The sequence below is a fragment of the Nyctibius grandis genome, chromosome W, assembly GCF_013368605.1.
Source record: "Nyctibius grandis isolate bNycGra1 chromosome W, bNycGra1.pri, whole genome shotgun sequence".
In the NCBI taxonomy this organism is placed as follows: domain Eukaryota; kingdom Metazoa; phylum Chordata; class Aves; order Nyctibiiformes; family Nyctibiidae; genus Nyctibius; species Nyctibius grandis.
In genome coordinates, this window is record NC_090694.1 from 19,187,781 (window position 1) to 19,207,367 (window position 19,587).

The 19,587-nt window shown below is 42.7% G+C and overlaps 1 protein-coding gene across 2 annotated transcripts in view; it reads right to left on the bottom strand.

The window, feature by feature from the left end:
• LOC137675741 (Golgi phosphoprotein 3-like) overlaps positions 1–17,325 on the bottom strand; it is a 41,773-nt gene extending 24,448 nt beyond the window's left edge. Inside the window, exon 1 of one of the 2 annotated variants that reach the window (XM_068421939.1) lies at positions 16,866–17,325. In XM_068421939.1, coding sequence (XP_068278040.1) covers positions 16,866–17,078 — 213 coding nt within the window. In that variant the 5' untranslated portion in view covers positions 17,079–17,325. The remainder of the gene's footprint in view (positions 1–16,865) is intronic. The other variant, XM_068421940.1, reaches the window with a different exon arrangement.
• Positions 17,326–19,587: the final 2,262 nt, after the last annotated feature.

The window sequence follows — 19,587 nt, forward strand, 5'->3', positions numbered from 1 at the left end:
CCCCGCGGTGGGATGGGGAGAAAGAATCAGAAGGGTAAAAGTGAGAAAACTCGTGGGTTAAGATAAAGACAGTTTAATAGGTAAAGCAAAAGCCGCGCGCACAAGCAAAGTAAAACAAGGAATTCATTTGTTGGGGGATATTGTTGCAGCTAACGGAAAGAATCAAGAGCTGAAGTCAACAAGCTCTCCAAGCAAGGCCACAGGCCTATCTCCTGTGTGCTTCCCACGGAGCCTCTGCATACTTGACCACAAACATCACTGTGAACAGTGCTGGACTTGGCACCTGCAGGATCATGTTACAGCACAGGGGGATGGTGAAAGGACTGACCAATGGGAGGTTGCAGGGGGGCGCGTGGACAGCGTGTGGCAGAAGCGGGGCGACCAGTTGGGTTTTGCATGGACAGTGCCTGGCTGCATGTACGGAAGCAAATATGTTATAAAAAGGGGGTTTTTTTGTAATAAACGACTTATGCTTGATTCACATTGGATCGTGTGCTGAGTCCTTTTCTCCGCATTCATTCACTACTTCCCATTGGCAGGCAAGCCAATAGTACTAGCTACTATGAAGAAAATTTACTCTATCCCAGCCAAAACCAGCAGAAATGGTTTCTTCCTTGCCATCTGTTCTTTCTGATATGTGGCAGACTATTTTTATGGTATGTTCTCAGAAATCACAGATGACAAACATACTGTAAAATATTCTGTGCTTACTGGCATCATGGGAAGTTATTGAGGGCAATTATCTCCAGGTCTCATTAATCACCCTCACAAAATTTACATGCCAGCATAATAAAAATACAACTTGGAGACCTGTAAAACATACAAGGTTCTGTTCTACTTTTAAGATGAGAATGAGAAGAAATAGTTGTCAACAGATGTATAGCCTGAGACGGACTAACTAAAGCAAATATGGAACTTGGAAGAACTTTGAAAGTCAGTTTAGGTCATTTGTAGAATTAGGCAAAGCAAACTGAGTAGTCTGCTGGTATAAATTATGTGTGTGAGACTGATTTTCATGTTGCATAGCACAATTGGCAAAGAGCCTGCTTACTTCTAACATTTACACAGCACGTGTCATGAAGCGAGAATACCTGAATGCTTGCTTTGAGTAGTTATCTCAATACTGAGAAAAAGACTCATGTTTTGCATATACATAAATTCAGGTATCTTTTCTTAGAGGTACTTAAAGTAGCAGAGAGAAACACTGGGGGGAAAAAAGCAGGAAAAGAAACTGAGAACAAAATGACATCCCAGTGTTTAATTACTTTCCCAGCATAAGCATCTCTTTTGAACCACTACTTTCTGCACACCACTTCAACTATTCTTCCTTCAAGACACTCATTTCAGTTTTACTGACCTTTCAAATCAATGTCACAGCATCTCATTTTAATCTTGCATAAGACCATGTAACTTGAGAAGGTACGTCCTCCCCCATGTCTTCATTTTTAGACATTTGAGGGCTAAACCTGAGAATGCAGTCCAACAAAGCATGAACTGCTGCTGAAGACAAAGTATTTATTTTTTCACCCCATCTCAGCACATTGCTGCTATCTCTCTTGACGCCACAGTAGCATTTGTGTAGTCAACTAGAGGAGAATGTGGCCTGTCTGAAAGCTAATGGTCAGTCTCTTCACCTGATTCACTGAGAAGATGAACAAATTGCAGAGGCGGCATGGAAAAGAGAAGGAACATGTTTGGGACAGATAACAAAAGGCAAGAGCATCCCCTTCAGTGATAAGTTTGTCCATTAAAGTGTGGGTTATTTCAAAATCTGAATAGTTTCCACAACCTGAATAATTACAGCTAGAACTATTCAGTTAGTCTTTGGGATAGAGAGCTCAATTAAAAAAAAAAATCATACATTATTGGGCTACCTATATGAAGCCATTCATGAGCACAATCCGCTCAGAAAACACAAAGGACATAATGCTTAAGGTATCATGCACTATATTCATTGCTACCTTGAGCTCCCCATTTTGGACCTCAGCAATGATTACCCTAATCATCATAAATTTGAAGTTATGTTACTTAAATCTGACAGGACAGCAATAGCATCCCTTTCTGATTCTCTGAAGCAACAGTAAGTTCTTTCAGAGGTGTCTACTACCCTATTGTTAGCCAGCACAAAGCACAGACAGAACATAATAACCCAAAATCATCATCTGTCACCCATTTGAAACCTACTGTAAAAGACAGGCAGAGATAATTTATCTTGAAATATGGGCTGTGGCAAGTTGTATTTCATAATGGACTTGATCACAATTGCGACAGAACTCTCACTTTTTTAGTCAAGGAGTTCCTGTCTGAAGTAGTAATTTTTGGATCTACAGAAAGACAGTTGGGGAGGGCAGAGGGGAAAGGAATAACAGCATACGCTGTTCAGGTGCATTGCAACAAGTTAAAAGTTAATAGGAATTTTGATCTGCCACAGTTTTCACGTCAAAGATGTGAAACAAAGAAAATTACTCAACAGCACAATGTACTGTTAAGCAGGTATTTATTAGCGGCGCAGAGGCAGCATTGGGGATTCTCCTCCATAAATGCTCCCAAAGAGTGAATATAATCAAGCTCCTTATATTTACAGAATACATACATATTCATTATACTTCAGAGAAATCATTATCTTAAGCCTTCCCAATCCTAAAACTAATTGCATATTCATTAACTGAGTTATTTTACAGTTTCGTGCTGCCATCTAATGTCCGGTATCACAATCACTCCGGGGGTCTCTGGTGGTCGTTTACTTCCTTGGGTGGTCGTATCTTCCTCTTCATCGTGTGTCCTCAGGGTGAACTCGAGCTGATTTCTCCTTTGTTCTTTCGAACTTGGCAACTCATCCCGTCCTAAACCAGTTTGTTCTGGCCTTGTGGTTACTTCATCCCGTCATCTTAAGTCCATAGTATGTGTTGAGCTCATGCATCCTCAAGCTTGTCTTATCAGTTCCTGTTTTATTAGCTAAGCTTGTTCCATCAATCACCTACACAATGAAGCAGCAACCTCAAGGTCTCAAATTCAGATGGCTGTTTCCTTCCCCTTGCATCCTATCTCCAACATAAGAATCTGTTGCGAGCAACTTCACAACTTTAATCTGCTTCACAGCTATGATTGTTGATGACAAACACTGTTTTTAAGTATTTTGATTTTAATGAAGAGTACTAGCAAACCAAGGAGCATAGGGCTATCATATTCCCCAAAAAGACGAGAACCATCTTAATATACTGTTTCCTTTATGTAGTCTCTCTACAATTACTAATATTATTTTAGTAATAATATTATTATAATATATATAATAATATTATCTCTACAATTACCAATATTATTTTGATTTTTTTGAAAGCAGCTGGAATCACCCTGAAGAACTTCTACTACACATCTCCTTAAAACTGTTCCCAAATACAAAGAGATAAAAAAATACAAAATACAAGCAGCATGTATATATAAAGGATAATGAAAGTACATGGTTTATTATAAATTATGTTTTAGCATAGAATTTCAATCCTTTCTGTTGACCCAAAAGCTTCATTTTATTAATTCCAAATTAATCTGTCATCAGTATTCTTCTACAACAGAAACACTACATCTTCTTGGATATTCATGTCAAGTCATACAACTAAATGGAGATGCTAGCAGACAGGAGTAGGAGAGAACAAAGAAGAATAAGTGAACATCAGCTTCTGCCGCCTTTACACGATTCTGTGGTTCCTATCCTTTTAGATGGAAGTAAAATTGCTGATTAAAAAGAAAAATTGCCTGCTATTGTTGCAGGTAAGCAAATCTCTTCTTTGTGATAATATAACTATAGGCAGATATCTCAGGCAGACCAAAGTCAATAACTAAGTTACTGTAATAAGTTTATGTATTCTTGTATTTGCCCAACAAATCTGATATCTGACTTTTCAAGTCAATCCTAAAAACTTCAACCACATCCTTTTTCAGAGCAGGAAATTCTTATACTAGATATAAGGTACACTTTTAAAAGGTTTACCTAAAGTTTATTCTTCCAGCAAGAAGCTTCTCAACATAAAAATAAGCAAACAGATCTTGTAAAAATGAACACAAAATACAAAAACCAAAAACAACAACAAAAAAAAACCCACAAACTCTTCCAAGTTCTCAATGACAAATAGAAAAGCTGGTTGTCCTGGTTTCACCGGGATTTGGTTTCAGTTTGTGACCAGCCATGGTGATGAAGACCCTCAGCAGTTAAATCCAGGGCAGCTGACCCTGGCTGGCCCACAGGTGTATTCTATATCACTGACACCAAGCTCACTATAAAAGAGAGGGTTTGGAAAGAGGAGGCTCTTTCTGCTTGCCTCTTCCTTGTCATGATTACTGGAGCAACTTGATAGTGATCTGTGGATAAATATACGTTTGTCTGTTTTGTGTTGTCATTTATATTGATTTCTTCATTTCATTAAATCTGGTTAACTTTGTCCTACAAGTCTCTCTCTCTTTTTCCCAATTCCCTTCCTCATTTGGGGAAGGGACATTGGGTGAGAGAAAAATTGCTATTGTTTAGTGGGCTAAACAAAGACAGTTTATTTGGCACCCAATATAAATAGATCATGTGGGAGAACCATAGACTTTTGGTCTAAGAGTCTTGAAGGGTTGAAGTTTTCACAGATTTGACTTTTTTTGGTACAAGCATTCATCATGTTGGTGTCAGTAGCAGGGCCACTGGGTGGAATCCTCTGGTGTTTGGTTTTACAGTCACTTTTGGGATGGTTAATCAAGTGTGTGGTTTTGCCATTGTTTGTTACTGGTTTTGAGTGGTTTGCCACTTCTGGGCACGGACTTAAAGGTATCGCTCTGCTATGTGGTTTGGCATTGGTTTATGGCATTATAAATTTGTTTGGAACTGGGACCATTTCTGATTTATATGGAATGAGAATGAGGGACCTGTATGTTCTTTTTCCCTTGAAGCAGATCTCACTGGCTTTTGAAAATTTTGAATACCTGTGGGATGTTTCGACCACTCTGCTCATATTGTCAAGCCTCTTGAATGTCTTTCAGTTCTTGCTCTTGCTTAAGCATTGGTATAAGGGCAGATATGGCACAGCTGCTGTAACCACTGTAACAGACACTGCAGCTGCCCTGGCACCCACAACTGGAATCACAGATACTCAGACCCTGCCAGTCCCTACAGCAGACATCCTGGCTACCCCAGAGGCTATTCAGATCTCTGCACTAGGCACTGTGATTACCCAACTCCAGGAAATACTTGCTGTGATTACTCAGACCTTGGTAACAAGGGCTGCAGCTAATCAGCCCCCAGTGATGGGTGATGCAGCTAACCTAGGGACTCAACCAGTGCTGGTATCAGTTGCCCCTGTACAGAAGATGAAAACCAGAAAAAGAGCAGGTTGTGATGGCCTACCAGGGACATCAAAGGAGGATGAGCCAGAGGCAACCACTCGATCCCTATCCCTGAGTGAGCAGCGAGACATACATAGAGATTACAGCCATCATGAAGGCAAGCAGCTTGTTACTTGGCTGCTCTGTTGCTGGGATAATGGAGCCAATGGTCTCAAGTTAGATGGTAGAGAAGCCAAGCAGCTGGGACCAATGGCTAGAGAAGTGGGTATTGATAGGGGTCTTGCAAGTGGTGCACAGCCCCTCACTCTCTGGCAGCAACTCCTGCGAAGCCTAAGGAACAGGTATCCCTTTAGGCATGATGTCATATACCACCCAGGCAAGTGGACAACCATTGAGAGAGGTGTTAAGAATCTCAGGGAAATAGCTGTGTGGGAGCTGATTTTTGAGGACCTGGATGACCCGCAGACACCACTAGATCCAGATGCACTCAAAGTTACTGGACCCACGTGGCACAAGTGGGTATAGACCATGCCACTGTCACATGGCAATTCATTAGTGTTATTTAGCTGGGCTGATGCACCAACAGTGGGTGATGTAGATAATCGTATGCGGCAATATGCAGACAATCTCATTTCCTCCACACAGACCATCGTCTCAGCTGTGGAAAAACTGTCTGAGAAATCCACAGAACTATTTGGTAAGGTGTTGGACAAATTGTCCTAGATGGAGGACAGACCCCGCTCCCCACCTGCACTGAAGAATGTCTCAGCCATCAGGAGACAGTGTTCCCCTGCAAGACCTACTCGGGAGAGATGGTACACATCATGAGGTACCCTGTGGTTTTTCCTGCGTGACCACGGAGAAGACATGAGGAAATAGGATGGAAAAGCTACCTCAGCTTTATGGACACGTGCACATGAGTTATAAGATGAACAGATTAGGAATGGGGCTTCTTTGAGGAAATTTGTTGCTCCAGTTTCCAATGGGAAGCTCTCCAGACAGTGTAGATGGGCTTCAGATTCCTATTAACCAGATGTGAATAATGGGGATCAAATCTATGTGAGCTGCTCGAACCAAGATGTTGATAACAAACACTATATTTAGGATTGAGGGGCCCTGCCTCCAGCCAGGTGGAGGATAGGGACAACTGTGTGTTTTGGACTGTGTGGATTCAATGGCCTGGTACATCAGAACCACAGCAGTATAAGGCTTTAGTGGACACTGGTGCAAAATGCACCATACTGCCATCAAACTCTAAAGGGACAGAATCAATTTGTATCTCTGGTGTGATGGGGGGCTCCCCAGAGCTGACTGTACTGGAAGCTGAAGTGAGTCTGACTGGGACTGAGTGGCAGATGCACCCTATTGTGACCAAGCCCAGATGCCCCATGCATTCTTGGTATAGATTACCTGAGAAGAGGGTATTTCAAGGACCTGAGGGGGTACTGGTGGGCATTTGGTGTAGCAGCTGGGGAGATGGAAGAAATTAAACAGCTGTTTACCCTGCCTGGTCTATCAGAGGACCCTTCTATTGTAGGGCTGCTGAGGGTTGAGGAGCAAAAGGTGCCTAATGCTACTAGAACAGTCCACTGATGACAATATCGGACTAACAGACTCACTGATCCCTATCCATGAGCTGATCTGTCAACTGGAGAACCAAGGAGTGATCAGCAAAACACACTCACACTTCAACAGTCCCACATGGCCAGTGTGAAAGTCTAATGGGGAACAGAGACTAACTGTGGACTATTGTGGCCTGAACGAAGTAACACCACTGCTGAGTGCTGCCATACCAGACATGTTAGAACTCCATTATGAACTGGAGTCAAAGGCAGCCAAGTTGTATGCCATGACTGATAACGCAAATGTGTTTTTCTCCATTCCTTTGGCAGGGGACTGTAGGCAACAGTTTGCTTTCACCTGGAGGGGCATCCAGTACACCTGGAAGCGACTGCCCCAGGGGTGGAAACATAGCCCCACCATTTGCCATGGACTGGTCCAGAGTGCACTGGAGAAGGGTGGAGCTCTGGAAAATCTGCAGTACATTGATGACATCATTGTATGGGGTAATACAGCAGGAGAAGTTTTTGAAAAAGGGGAAAAAGTCATTTAAAACCTTCTAGAAGCTGGTTTTGCCATCAAAACACAGAAAGGTCAAGGGACCTGCAAAAGAGATCCAGGTTTTAGGGATCAAGTGGCAGGATGGCTGCTGTCAGATCCCAATGGATGTGGTCAACAAAATAACAGCCCTGTCTCTGCCAACTAACAAAAAGGAGACACAGGCTTTCCTAGGCTTAGTAGGCTTCTGGAGGATGCACATTCCCCATTACAGTCAGATTGTGAGCCCTCTCTATGAAGTAACTCGAAAGAAGAGTGACTTTAAATGGGGCCCTGAGCAACAACAGGCTTTTGAGCAAATTAAGCAAGAGAGAGTTCATGCAGTGGCCCTTGAACCAGTCCAGATGGGACCAGATGTAAAGAATGTCCTCTACACTGCAGCCAGGGAGAACAGTCCTACCTGGAGCCTCTGGCAAAAGGCACCGGGGGAGACTCGAGGTCAACCCCTAGGGTTTTGGAGTCGGGGATACAGATGATCAGAGGACCATTATACTCCAACAGAAAAAGAGATACTGGCAGCCTATGAATGAGTTTGAGCTGCCTCAGAAGTAGTTGGCACTGAGGCACAGCTCCTCCTGGCACCCCGATTGGCAGTGTTGAACTGGATGTTTAAAGGACAGACCCCCTCTACACATCATGCAACTGATGCTACGTGGAGTAAGTGGGTTGCATTTGCTGTAGAAATTTTCACATAATTGTTGTAGAAGTTCTCATGAATTAAGCAAATAAGAATCAATAGAGATAAAATAGAATTAAGAATAGAATAATAAATATAAGTCAATCTGAATAAACACAGGTGGGTTTTCACAATCCATGAATATTGTTCTCAAAGCTCCTTTGTATAATCCTGACCTATGACTGAACAAATCATCAGTCAAAGCTTAATGAGTAGCTAAGCAGGAGTAGGCCTAAAAGTATTAATTTCTGAGCATTCTAGTGTATGGTTAATCTTTTTTTTTTTTTTTTTTTTTACCTTAAAAGAATATAGAACACTTAGAAATAAGGATTAATAGAAATAAGGTTCTAAATAGACTTCAGCTGTTTTAGGTTAATATTTAGGAGACATTGGCAGTGGGAACCAGACTCTGGTCAACCCAGATCAAGATGGGACGCTGATCACAGCAAGAACTTTAAGGATGGGGTGTTGACCAAAGCCGAAGTGGAACCAGAAGATAAAGATCCGCTGACCAATGGAAAAGAATGGACTTTTGTGGACTCCTGACAAATGAAGAAAGAGGAATTGAAATAGTGGAATTTTAACAGAAGGTCGTGAGAAGTTTGTGATGTAACTACTTATTAGTTTCTATATAAACTGATAGTGAATTTGAGTCAGGTACCATTCACTGTGGTGGTGGTCCAACTCTGAGTTGCTTCAATAAAGAATCAGCAAACCTAGAGACCCAGACTCTACCAATTTTCTTTAACAGCACCGATTACTCAGCGGGCCTGACTAGGGAACCTTAATCACCCAGGAATTCTGAAAGTAATCATGCATGGGCCCGAAAGCAAACATTTAGGAATGTTGCCAGAGGAGGAGGTCATGCGTGCTGAAAAAGCCCCTCCATACAATAGACTATCGGAGAATGAGAAGCATCATGCCTTGTTCAACGATGGATCTTGTCACATTGTAGGCAAGCAGTGAAGGTGGAAAGCTGCTGTGTGGAGTCCTATGCGAAGACTGGCAGAAGCAGCTGAGGGAGAAGATGAGTCAAGTCAGTATGCAAAGTAAAAGCCATCCAGCTGGCTCTAGACATTGCTAAGCGAGAAAAATGGCTAGTACTCTACCTGTACGCTGACTCGTGGATGGTAGAAAGTGCCCTGGGGGGATGGCTGAAGCACTGGAAGAAAAACAACTGCCAGTGCAGAGGCAAACCCATCTGGGCAGCCAAATTATGGCAGGATATTGCTACCCGATTAGAGAAGCTGGTTGTGAAGGTATGTCACGTAGATGCCCCTGTACCAAAGAGCAGAGCCACTAAGGAACAACAAAACAACCAGCAGGTAGATCAAGCTGCTAAGGTTAAAGTGTCTCAGGTAGACCTGGAGTGGCAGCATAAAGGTGAACTATTTTTAGCTCAGTGGGCCCATAATACATCAGACCATCAAGGCAGAGATGCAACATACAGAGGGGCCCATGACCGAGGGGTGGATTTGACCATGGACACTATCACACAGGTCATCCATGAATGTGAAACTTAGGCTGCAATTAAACAAGCCAAACAGCTGAAACCACGGTGGTATGGAGGATGATGGCTGAAATACAAGTATGGAGAGGCCTGGCAAATTGATTACACCTTGCTTTCACGAACCCAACAAGGCAAGCGCTATGTGCTCACAATGGTGGAAGCAAGTACTGGCTGGTTGGAAACATACCCTGTGCCTCATGCCACTGCCTGTGTAACACTATTGTGGGCCTTGAGAAGCAGATTTTGTGGCAACATGGCACTCCGGAAATAATTGAGGCGGACAATGGGACTCATTTCTGAAATAGCCTCATAGACACCTGGGCTAAAGAGCATGGTATTGAATGGATATATCACATCCCCTACCATGCACCAGCCACTTGGAAAGTGGAATGATGTAATGGACTGTTGAAGAGTACACTGAAAGCAATGGGTGATGGGACTTTCAAAAATTGGGATGAACACTTAGCAAAGGCCACCTGGTTAGTTAATACCAGGGGATCTCTCAGTTGGGCTGGTCCTGCTCAATCAGAACTGTTGCACACCATAGAGGGGGATAAAGTCCCTGTGGTTCATGCAAGAAATATGTTGGGGGGGAAAACAGTTTGGATTCCTCCTGCCTCAAGCAAAGGCAAACCCACTTGTGGAATTGCTTTTGCTCAAGGACCTGGGTGCACCTGGTGGATGATGCAGGAGGATGGGGAAGTTAAATGTGTACCCCCAAGGAGATTTGATTCTGGGCAAGAATAGTCAATAACTGTATAATGCCAAGTGTCATTTATTACAGTAAGAATCACCCCAGACCCTGAACATGGGCTGCAGCAGATATATGCACTGCAAGATCAAGATGCAATACACCATCCTGCTGTGCCCAACTTCAACAGTCCATAATACCATATTGAGGCCTGGTCCCAAGCTCCTAACTGAGTGGATCCCATACCAATGTTTTTTCCTGCCCTGAGAAATATTATGAGAAATGGAACCCACGGATTCGGACTGAATTGATTCAATGGACTTTTTGGAAAGATGGCCTGTGGACTGGAGAGAGTATCTGTGTGGATGTATGTTGAGGGATGGGGAAAATAGTAGTGACTTGATGTAAATGATATAGAATAAGGGGTGGAATCCTGTCCTGGTTTCACTGGGATTTGGTTTCAGTTTGTGGCCAGCCATGGTGATCAAGGCCCTCAGCAGTTAAATCCAGGGCAGCTGACCCTGGCTGGCCCACAGGTGTATTCTACATCATTGACATCAAGCTCACTATAAAAGAGAGGGTTTGCTGGGAAGAGGTGGGGGTCTGTTTTGTGTTGTCATTTATATTGATTTCTTCATTTCATTAAATCTGGTTAACTTTGTCCTACAAGTCTCCCTCCTTTTCCCAGTTCTCTTCCTCATTTGGGGAAGGGACATTGGGTAAGAGAAAAACTGCTAATGTTTAGCCCTGGGTGCAGGCTAAACTAAGACAACATGAAAGAAGGGACTATACTACACTCAAAGTTATCCATGAATAAATAATATAATTACAGATTAGCCATGCTGTAAGAGCAGGGATAACCACACTAGATGCATGCAGAGAACCATGAAATACAAACACCATTTCAACACTAAGTCCACTTGTATCCTAAGTGCTGCTTCCAAATCAGCATGTCATCCTCCAAAGAGCCCAAAAGCAGGATTTACTCAGCAGCACAGTAGAGAGGCACTTCACTGCATCTTCTAGCACACAGAATTTGGGTGTTCCTCCTCCCCCACCTCCTATCTTCTGCTAGCCTGTAATTTATGTATGGACATGAAATAAAAAAGGACCAAAAAGGTAGGCAACTATGAAAGAAAGAATTTTTCATCACAGACATTACATGCTTTGTTGTTATTAGGCCCTGAACATTTTGCCCAGGGAAGTAGTTGAGTCACCATCCCTGGAGGTATCTAAAAGATGTGTAGATGTGGCACCTAGGGACATGGTTTAGTGGTGGACTTGGCAGTGTTAGGTTTATGGTTGGACTCAATGACCTTAAAGGTCTTTTCCAACCTAAATGATTCTATGATTTGAGAAAAAGCATGCCTTTGTCAAGGTTTCAACACATTCATACATCATTCTTCAACTGAAATGTGAATTCCCAGTATATGCCTCTTCATGTTTCACTCTGTCTCAGAAATTTTCCAGCAAAACTTGGGAGCTTTTGAGTTGACATTCAGGCTGTTGCTGAAAATGGGAGGGGGCAGGGGGGGAGAGACTAAAAAGATACAAAGATGACTTGAAAACTCAATCATTTGTTACTGATAAGGGACATAACTCCTTTTCCTTTTTTTTACTTGCTATTTGATCTGGGTGTGAGCTGTCCTAGGGGTTGAGGAATTCTTTAATTCTTTATCTTATCAGCCTGATGCGTAAATTAACTGCCTAAGCATATCTCAATAGAACAAGTTGCAGAACATTAAGGTTATACAAAATCCAGTAAGAACTGGTCTTGCAGTTTGAGCCAAGATGTTACCACGCCCGTGCAAGAAGAAAAGGTGAGAAGTGCACAGCGAGGAAGACATACCGCCTTCATCCCTGAGGTCCCGGCCCACGACCACCAGGAGGAACTTATTGTAATAAAGACCACCTTCTCGGGGAAAGTCATGAATATGTATAGGCGTCCTTGAAATTATGATGAATATGTAACACTTTGCTACATAAATACAAGCTGAATTACCACGAAGGTGCGCACGATTTTGGTGGGACTCCCCCCCGTGCTGCCCAGCGCTGAATAAACATACCTACTTTACAACCCTACCAGTTGTGGAGTCTGTTTTCCGCGCGTCATTACACAGGCAAAAAATCCCAGACTTCTGCATCATAATATGAATTTCACAAAGCCAAATCTTAAGATCAGGGAAAATACCACCCATATTTTGAATGTTTTCAAAATTCCTATTTCACCTTTCAGAAAAATCTCTTTAGGATTAAAATATAAAATTCAGTAACAAATTCAGCTACTCAGATTTGTAAGAATAAAGAAACTACATTTTAGCACTAATCTGATCAACACAAAACAGCACATCTGAAGCAGGCAAACTGGCTCCCTAATAACTTATTTTAATACAACAAAAAGTATCATAAGCTGGAGACCTTCACATGAACTATTTGGACAAAGTGCTATGCTGTAACACTAAATCTTCAGCAATAAATTAAGTTTCTGAAAGCCAAACATGAGTAGCAAAGATCCAAGAAAATTTCTGTACCTAACGAAGTGATTTAACATTACTTCACTCTCACAAATGACATTTTAGTCTTCACCAACGAAAGCATAAATAAAACCAGAAATATTTACTGTTGCAGCAGACTGCAGTACATGACGATTATTTCAGCGTGCTTTATGTGAGTTTTCTTTCAGCAAATAAGGAATTAGTTACAGATCAAATAAGTATTTTATCTTACTAAATATAATTATCTGAGCTATAGAAGTAGGTGCCATGTCTCTATAGCTGCTTCAATTTGTTTAGTTGTGGCACATTATACAGAGGACAGGAGCAGCTGTGTGCATTGCTGTATTTTAATAGATTCCCAACTTGTACCAGGAGAACTCCAAAAAGGAAAAAAAAAAACCAAAAACACAACCATAAAAAACCCTACATGTACAAAAAACTTAAATGAAGCAACAGTTATAGAGCACAGCCACGTAGCAACCTCAGTTTTCTATGGGACTGAGTTATAAGATGTCTGGAAGAGCTGTAATGAACAAACTGGCCTGTACTCATCTCTTAGCTCTCATTTTTAAATAAGCTAACTTAATATTTATCACTCCCTTCTTTTGGGAGCGATGACCTCCGATGCTTCAGTAGTTCTACAGAATAACCTCCCTTTTGCTGTGGCTTTGACCTATCCTACTGCAATACTATTTTTAACCTAATACAGCAAAGTATTTTATTTCTGTAATTATTTTTTATTCCTATAGCAACAGGATATTGCTCTATTCTAAATGGATGAACATGATTCCCTTTCCCAGTCATGTTTCTGAAGGGTTTCCAAATAAGTTGTAGGTGTTCTTGTGATGCTCCTTTTGTTCCAGTATATTACCTGCTCCTCCAAGGACACTGCATCTGTCATATTATGCAAGCATGCACATATTTCAGCACGTACCCCTTAAAACCTATCTTGACCTTGGAATACAGAAATAGTTATGTATACACAGAAGATAAAATGGAAGAGGAACCATTGGTGGAAAAAAGAGCAACCAGTCCACATACATAAACTATATTTTAATTAGGCCAAACAGAAAAAAAAAAAAGACCATGTCCAGGAAGCACATGAAAATGCAGTTAATTGTGTTCAAACATTAAGAATGGGATTGAGGCATGCTGTGTTTGTTTTAGGGCAGCTGAACATTCCCATCACTGAACCCATACTGCAGCAATAACCAGACAACAACTCAAAAGTTTTGCTGTGGTTTTTACAATCATTGCACTATCCTGAAAGCAGGATTCACATAAATATCTAACAATCTCCTAGAAGCACTAAACTCATCAATTCATCACTGTCTGAATCTTCCTGAAAAACTCTCTCCTATGAGTAAAGGTTCTGCCATCTACACTTAAAAATTATAAATGGTAGCCCCTTACATGTGAGACTTTTTTAATACAATTTACATAGTGTTAAGCCATATTCACCAGTGTTTAATATTAGAAATAAAATTATCCAAAAAAACTCTAAAAGCTAAGTTATCAATGCAGTTATCAGTGACTTTTCTGAGAAAGAAGCTATTTTTAGGGAAACATGTTCTTAGGCCAATTCAGACTCCTTTATTTTATTTATTTATTTTAAACTCAACACTAAATTATTTTATCCTGTTGCAATAAAAAAGGATGGATGTTATCAGCTTTAAATTCACTGGCTTTCAGTTGAGCTTATAGCTCACATACCTGCCTTTGCCTTTGCCTTTCCCTTACACTTCGTGTAGTTTCACAATTACACTTTACAGACTCTGTATTGCTTTTTGCTGCTTGATGTCATGACAAAATCTCACACAAATATCACGGGAAATCAATTCTATTGGAAGTAAAAACTTTATAAAAAGCATTTCGAGATGCATAAAGTACCTAAGTTTTGCTTACTTATCATTAGAACAATAGAGAACAACAACAAAAAAATCATCTTTGAAAATGAATCTATAGTTTTATTTTCAGTTTTAAAAGGGGAAAAACCATGGAGACACAGCAGTTTACATAGCGTAAGAGAGAAGGGTACAAGCAGACACAAAACCAAAATACAAACCCTAGTGATTCATGTCTAACAAAGCTCAGAAACGGTGTATGCTGCAGTCTGTGCACATAAGCCCCGTACCCTAGAGATGGTAGTATTATTCTTTTTGTCTGACGTCTCAACTGCAAAATCTCAAGGGAGTCATGAACATCTGTGCCACTGTAATAACTTAGTTCCTTTTTCTATACAAAGAAATATTAGATTATCTGCAGTGTGTGCCACTGCTGCACTTAGCAAAGTTAAATGATTTACAATTTTGATGCACACCAGTGCAAAGTTGGATTTTTAGGCTCAATATTAATTATTAACTTTTGATATACTAGGAATACTTTCACCATGTATTCTTTCTAGGCAGACAGAACGTTCCCTGCCTTGAAATCTTTACAGCCTAATGCCCACAAATTCAGAAGATTTAGCACACAATCATGGGTAAAAAAAAAAGGGCTGAAAGATCACCCAGTCTATCCCACCTTCCTCAAGGCAAGACCTCCTAGGCAATCCTGCCAGATACCTGTCTTATCATGCCTAACTTACTTTCCTGCAACTATTCAGGTGTGTAGAAAGAGAAACATGCATATGCACAAGTCTTCAGATCCAACAGGTGGAAGAACACAACACTGTGAATATCTACTGACTTTATTAGGATGCCATGGCAAGGTCCATCTGAAAAAAATGGGATTACAAGAATATGGCCCAAAATACACAATCTGAGAAATAAAATATGTTATTGTGGCAGGTATATATACAGATATACCCGCACACATTAAAAAACAAATGCTAACTAGGAAAACTATTCTTTAACCTATTCATTATCAACCAGCAAATTTATTTTAGATGTAATGTACAGTCAAAGAACATATAACTTAGCAGCTCCCCCCACCCCATTATTCAGTGCTCATGAACACACAGTTTTAAGAGACTTCCACCCAAATCAATGAACTGGCCTCATTAGTTTACTTATCACTAAAAAAAAAAAAAAAAACCAAAACAGCAAGTTGCTTAATTAAATTCATATTATAACTCATATCTAAAATAAAGGCATATTATGCTTCACCATACATCACATCAAACTAAACTGACAGGACTGACTCTCTGTAATGTGCGTGCTTTTTGTATTGATTACCTCTTTCAAATGAAACAAAAAATCCAGCACACTGGTAGTATACCTTCCTCAATGACTTATTCACAGTATCATGACACACAATTAAGCTATACATTCAGTAAAAACACAGAATTATATAATATTGCCATTTCCTCATTTTGACACACTTATCATTATTCAAGGCCCATTTTTGTCAAACATATCTCCCCAAAGTTTAAGACATTTTTAACATGCATTAGTCTGGGAAGTCTTATTAAAAAGGGCTGCTAAGCATCCTAAAGCACCTGAGGATCCCATAAGTACCATATAGCTGTGACTGACAAAATACATAGGAGTAGACAAGGCTCCCACATTAGAGCTACGGGTAAGTATAGGAGTATAAATATCACAGGTCTAACCAGGGCCTCCAAGTCAACCACCAATGCTGTCAGAGGCTCCAGGTCCCCGTCTTCCCCCAAGCCCTATGCTGCCTTCCTTGAGATACTACAAACATTAGAGCCCCTCTGCGAACCCTGCATCCAAAGGGCGATCCGAAATCTCCGCCAGGTTCCCTCTCACCCAACATCCAAGCACCTTCCCCACCTCCTCCAAAATCCCGAGCCTGTTCCAGCATGCGCCCCTACCCCTAGCAACGTCACGGTCCCCGTCCCCAGCAACGCCTCTGCTCCAAACCTACAGCAACACGCACCGAGCAGCGTCCTTGCCCCCATCCCACCCGCACCCTAGCGCCACTTAGGCTCCCCTTCCCCATCAATAACCTTCACAAGCCCCCGAATAACCAGTGTCCCCTCAGGCACCCCCTCCCCAGGGCCCCCCCAGCACCACTGGGACTCCTCAGCCACCCCCTGCACAGCGCCCCTCACCTCGGCTCGGCCCGGCCCGCCCCGCCCCAGCCCCGCCGCACCTCACGGTCCTTGAGGCCCAGGAGCAGCACCTCTTCCATGAGGGTGAGCCGCGTTTCCTTGGAGTCGCCCTTCTCGTCGTCGCCGGGCTCGTCCCGGCGGCCTTCATCCTCCTGGCCGCCCCCCGCCCCCAGCTCCTTGTCGGCGGCGGCGCTGCGGGAGGCCTCAGTCCGGCGCTGCACCAGGCCGGAGCTGCGCTGGGTCAGGGAAGTCATGGCTGGAGGCGGCGGGAGGGCAAAGGCCCGCCGTAGGGAGAGGGGCTTGGCGACAGCTCGGGAGCAGGGGAGAAGACGGGCCAGGAGCCGCTCCTGCCTCCGTCCTATCCGCACCGGGGCAGCGGCCGGCCGGAGGGAGTCATGGGGAGCGGGCCTCAGCCGCAGCAGGGGAGGCGGAGACAGTGGCAGTGAAGGCCGGCGTCCCCTCCTGCGGCGGCCGAGCTGGTGGAGGTGGCTTCTCCTCCAATATGGCGGCGCGGGCTGATGTCAGTAGAGGATGTGGCAGCAGCAGGCGGGGGGGAGTGGGACCGGAAAGGGCCGTGGGCGGGAGGAGCCCCCCGCGGGGCAGGAGGTGGGGATGGAGCGCCCCGGGGATGCGGCTCCCTCGACCTCAAGGAGTGCGGGCGGTGCTGGCCGTTGTTGACTGTTACTGTTACCCGGGGCTGTGTTAATCCAACACTCCGGGCGGAGGAGAGGGTGGCCGGCCGGCCGGCCGGTGCCCGCCGTGGCATAACCCAGGGGCTGGGTAGTACACTCTCTTAATATTTTTTTCTTTAAAAGTGCCTTATTTACATCCTTAAGTCTGCTTGATTTAATTTTTAGCCACAAGATCACGTCTGATTGCTAGTGCAGCCCCCCAGGCTGTATATATATATAGTGTGTATATATATACACACTCATCGACTAAGCTCAGGTGAGCACATGGAGCTCTCAACAGTCTTGACTTTAAACCGAGTAAATGGAGTCCCTCGGCTCTGCTGTCGATGAGGCATCTTTTCAAACCTTTAGCCCTTTTGAGTGTGGCACACCAAAAACTCAAAACTACTTATCAAGGCTAAATCCCATATATGTTTCCAGGTAGCATATTTTATTGCAGAATAAAGGTGCTTAGGATGCAAGGATTGCCTATACTTTTTAGTCCACAATTAGGATATTGCATTTGGCCATATTGAGATATATATAAATTTTTAAAAAATAATATATATAATATTTATTCAAGATATACATAAAATATTTATATAAATATATATATTTTTTTTTAGGTGCATCCTGTTTGCCAAGAGCTCCAAGTCACTTTGTAAGTCACTCCATTATTTCCCACACTCACAATTCTTGCATAATCTGCTAATGTGACTTGGTAATAATTCAGTATAGCTTCTTCAAGATCATTGATAAAAAAGAATAGCAGACAGACAAAACTGATCCCCGGAGGATCTGAATCACTCACACAAGTGTCTGCGGATTGTTCCTCTTCTGTGTTTTGAGGCCTGACGATTATTCACAGTCCACTTACTGTGTGACATTCTGATTTTTTTATCTTTCTAGTTTTTTTAATTAAAATGTTTTGCAGGTCAAATGCCAAATCAAAACTTAAGGATATAACATCACTGTTATGTCGTTATATTTGTCACGGCGGTCAAATAAAGACAGGAGACAGAAGGATAGCTCCAAGCAGGCAGCAAAGCAAAAGCAAAAAGCAAAAGCAAAAATCAAATAGCGCCCGCGTTTATTTTGCTCCATTTTTTATATCTTCCCTCCTCTAGCTGGCTAGCTTTATGATTGGTTGCACTCGCTGTTCATGCACCCGACCACAACCGCTGATTGGCCGTCACACGCCGGCCACGAGTCTGTGGTTGGCAGCTGGAATGTCACTCCGTATCTTGTTTTTCTCACATCCTGTTTTCTTGCTAAATTCCTCTTCCCTCTCAGGTTTAACCGTTTCAAGGACATAGCTCCATTCCTTCAAGATTAGGGCCGCCAGCAGCCCAGTCCAATCCCTCACTGTTACTTTTATCAAATAAGTATTTGCATGAAGAAGAGGTACAACAATAGCATTACAAGATCTGTTTTCTGGAAATGTCTTTTCTGAGTAGTAATTATACTCAAATCTTTATTAATTTAGTCCTATATGAGCCACTCAGATATTTTTCTGAGGATTACGACCAAGATGACAGGTATGTAATTAACCTGGTGTCGTGGTTTAACCCTAGCCAGAAACTAAGCACCACACAGCCGCTGGCTCACTCTCCCCTGGTGGGATGGGTGAGAAAATTGGAAGGGTAAAAGTGAAAAAACTTGTGGGTTCAGATAAAGACAGTTTAATAGGTAAAGCAAAAGCCACAAGCACAAGCAGGGGTGTACCTGCTCTGTCATGGGCTTATCCATGGCCACACGCTTTGAGGTGCTCCAGCATGACCTCATGCACAACCACTGATGCTTCAAGGTGTATCTGCTGCAACATGGACTTATCCACAGCCATAGATGCTTCGAGGTGTACCTTCTCCAGCGTGGACTTATCCTTGGGCCACAATCACTTCAGAAAGATACCTGCTGTGACACAGACATAACCACGGCCACAGATGCTTCGAGATACACCTGCTTTGGTGTGGGCTTATCCACGGCCACAGTACCTTTGACTCATGTTCACATTGTAGTTCCATCCTGTCCAGTACAGCAGCACAGAAACAGCAGTGATGCCCTGGCCATCTGCCAGCCCAGGTGCATTGCC